At 41.7% G+C, this 3,529-nt stretch overlaps 1 protein-coding gene across 1 annotated transcript in view; it reads right to left on the bottom strand.

The window, feature by feature from the left end:
- LOC102877423 (eukaryotic translation initiation factor 1A, X-chromosomal-like) overlaps positions 1–3,091 on the bottom strand; it is a 16,986-nt gene extending 13,895 nt beyond the window's left edge. Inside the window, exon 1 of the mRNA XM_006893793.1 lies at positions 3,076–3,091. Within this exon, the coding sequence (XP_006893855.1) occupies positions 3,076–3,091 (16 nt within the window). The remainder of the gene's footprint in view (positions 1–3,075) is intronic.
- Between the last annotated feature and the right edge of the window lie 438 nt (positions 3,092–3,529).

Raw genomic sequence — 3,529 nt, 5'->3', positions numbered from 1 at the left:
CCAAAAAAAAAAAAAATAAATAAAAAAACAAACAAAAAAACCCAAAAACTATGTGTGTAAACTGATTTAAAAAGACTGCAGTTTTATAAATGTGAGCAAGGGTCCCCACAGTGTCCCACATGGGCCAAAGTGGAGCTATCACAGTTCTTTCTAGGTATAAAACCCCTCTTGTCTATCTTATACTTTTTCTCTCTTACATTACCCCATCCTCATCCTCTGGATGAAGAAGGTCTGAGTGAGCAGATGACCAAGTGGGGGAAAGGCCACTGGAACAGGATACTTGATTCTGTGGTATTGGAGGGAGAACAGCTCAGCACCAGGCTTACAAATTTAGATTTTATCCTATAATCAGTAGGATCCAGTGATCAAGAAATCTGAGATTAAAAAAGCAAAGTAGAATCTGTAAAATCCAGACTATCTGTAAAATGGTAGAAAATTCTGGAAAAATAACGTGGTTTCTTGAATAAAATGCATAGGGAAGAAAAGAACTGACTGAAGGGAAATACATAGATTGAAAGATTATGTGGATCATCTTGATTCAGACTAGCTACAAACTGATGTTTGGGGCTGGCAGATGGGTCCAAGGAAGTTCACTGACAAATCTGTCTACTTTTGTATATACTGAACAAACAAAAAAGTGAACAGGCAAAAAAAAAAAAAAAGTGAACAGTCAAACCAGAATTTGCCTAAAAAAGGGAAATATACATGAATTTTGTTTTGATAGGAGCCTGAGCAGGTAGAGTGTTTAAGTACTTGGCTGTAAACTGAAAGGGTAGTAGTTCAAATTCAGTAGTTGCTGAACTAGAGAAAGTTGTGGCAATTCTGCTTCTCTAAAAATTTACAGCACTGGAAATTCTGTGGGGTAGTTCATCAGAATCAACGTGACAATATAAGATTTTTATTTCTTTATAGCTTACCTGGTGAGGTGAAGCACTAAGTGGCATTGATTTAGGAAGGAGATTTCAAACTTCATACTTATTGAAACACAATGCTAATCTCTCAGCACTCCTCTCCCACTCTTTTATTCATCAATCTAGGAAGATTCCCCAACTTCTGCCTTTCTCTTCCCATGGAAACTCCCATAAAGCCAAGAGTCTGAATAAGCACCCAACACCAAAGCCTATGAAACAGGCATTATTTTTTCTTTTCTTCACAAGAGAAAATGGTCTTCAAAAGGATATTTGAGGCAACATGGCCCCAGGGATTACAGTTTTAATTTACTATGTAACAACATCTCATGGGCAAGTAATGTTAAAATGAGCAATGAGTATATTTCCTCCAAGGGACTGAGAAGACAATAGATGAATTTCACACAAAAGAGAATGACATCAAATCCTGAGTGATGGTTTCCTCAAAAAGGGAAAGAGAAGGGGTATGGAGTTACTAACTCATAAATTTTAATTCTTAATTTCACAATAATGGATTCTCAGGCATTTATTTTATTCCCTATACTGTTTTGTATACCTCAAATATTATACATAAAAAAGTCAATGTTTGCCAATTACTAGAATTTAGAACCTGCTCATCCTTCCCCTCTATTTTGTGATGTAATGAAAAAAACTTTAAACTCTCCTGTGATAGGCCAGAACTGGGCATACAACAACTAAAATAGCAGTTTACCTTTTGCCTTGCATTCTTTCTAAAAGCATAGCTAATTCCTAAACTAAATAAAAACTTTTCAATCTCTTTAAGCCATAATCAGATGCATTTTGAAAGAAATTGCCAAATGAGCTCTATTTTAAACAAGATGAGAGGTTAGTGAACTAGATATTTAATGTAGATGCTCTGCCTCCTTTGAACTAAAAGAGAACCCATTATTTATCTAAGAATAGAGTTACCCAGAAGGGAAGTGATTTAATCCAACAAATATTTTAGTGAGCATCTACTAAATGGTAAGTGAGCCAGTAAGTCAGGGAATATTTCTGTCCTTTGGATTTTACAGTTTAGTGAGAGGAACAGCAGTCTTACACTAGAAATAAAGACAAGAATGATACACAAAGAGAAGTAATCTCAGAGGGAATAAAAAATTAGAATGTAAGAAAATGAAAAGCTTGTTATCACTCCTCAAGTCTTTCTCAGAAAAATTTAGTGGTAAAATCGGTGCTATTAAAAAAACCTGTGAATCTGGTTTTAGAAAGAGTTATGGTATAGTATTCTAGGACAGGAATGCCATTAAGTTCTGTAAGGGACAAAATGAATGGTTACAGTTACAAAGAAGAAATGTGGTCGAATTCCTAGGTAGCTGTCAGTGTTTATAGGCTCCTGTCTAAAAAAAAATTCAATTTTTCCATATCCCTACTTGCACAATTTCCTATGAAAGGCTATAAAGGTATCAAAAATTATAGAAATACCTAAACTTTCTTCTCAGGTCTGAAAATTTGTGATCCCTTAGCCTCAGAATACAGAGAACTTAAAGGTCTTCATGCTCACCGCAATATATACCAAAGCGGAAAACAGCTAAGCAAGCAACAAGTCATTAAGGGGGAGAACAAGGGTGGGTGGGAATAGATTAAATCCTTTTACAAAAGGATACAAAATGAAGCCAAAGATTCTAAATGGACCAATGTTTCACTCACTGTTTAAAAGGGAGAGAGGGGAATATTCTCAATGATACAGAAGTGTTCCTAATCTATGCAAGCGTCCCTAAAGCTATGTAGTCACCTTTTAGGTGATTAAGACACATATCACCCTTGGTAGGTAAGAATTGCTTTCAGGGCTTAAACTTCTTGCCGGGGAAGGGCAAAGGGCTTGACTGGCGACGCCCAGACCGCCCCCGGAAGCCGCCCCACAAGCCCTTTAAGCAGGCGAGAGGCTTGCGGTCGGTCTGGCGCGAAAGGGGAGCAAAAGCCCATTCTCCCGCAGGAGGCCGTACAAATATGGCGTCGGCTCCACCCCAATGTGACTAAACTGGGGGACAGGAGTAACTTCCCAGATCTTCTCCACACCTCGGAATAGCGTGAAGGTGGGGCGGAAAGGAAGGCAGGCCACGGTGATCTGGGTATTCCGGGGGCCGCAGACAGGACCGAGGAAACTGGGCAGAGCAGAGTCGTGGTCCAGGCGACCGGGAGGCATTACCTTTATTCTTAGGCATGGCGGTGGATGCGGCCTTGGGGGGTCTCTGACCTTCTTCTGGGCGGCGGCGGTGGCGTTGGCACCGATTCCTCCAAGATGAGAAAGAGGTGAGTGAGGTGAACACGCAGGACTAGATGCAGACACGGGAGGACAGGCGGTGAGCGCGCGAGAACCTCACGACCGCGCTGTTACGAGATCTTGCGCCTACGCTCGGCGGCAGCAAATGGCGTCGCTGTTGCGTGCGTCTGTTTTCCCCGCCTCCCGCCGCAGGTTCAGCCCGCCCCTGGACTCCACAGCGCAGGCGTAGTTAAAGTGAGCGGGAGGAGTTAGGGGTAGGGAGGGGAGTGGGGGGTGAGAAGAGAGTAAGGGACCGAGCCTATGAGCAGGGGCGGGGTGAGGTAATAGTTAGGGCGGGGCCACGCGAGGTGCGTCACAGCTAAGGGCGGATTCAGGGATT

The sequence above is a fragment of the Elephantulus edwardii genome, unplaced genomic scaffold (genome assembly GCF_000299155.1).
Source record: "Elephantulus edwardii isolate Elephantulus edwardi_28Jun2011 unplaced genomic scaffold, EleEdw1.0 scaffold00131, whole genome shotgun sequence".
Lineage (NCBI taxonomy): Eukaryota > Metazoa > Chordata > Mammalia > Macroscelidea > Macroscelididae > Elephantulus > Elephantulus edwardii.
This window is presented reverse-complemented; position numbering and strand designations above follow the sequence as displayed.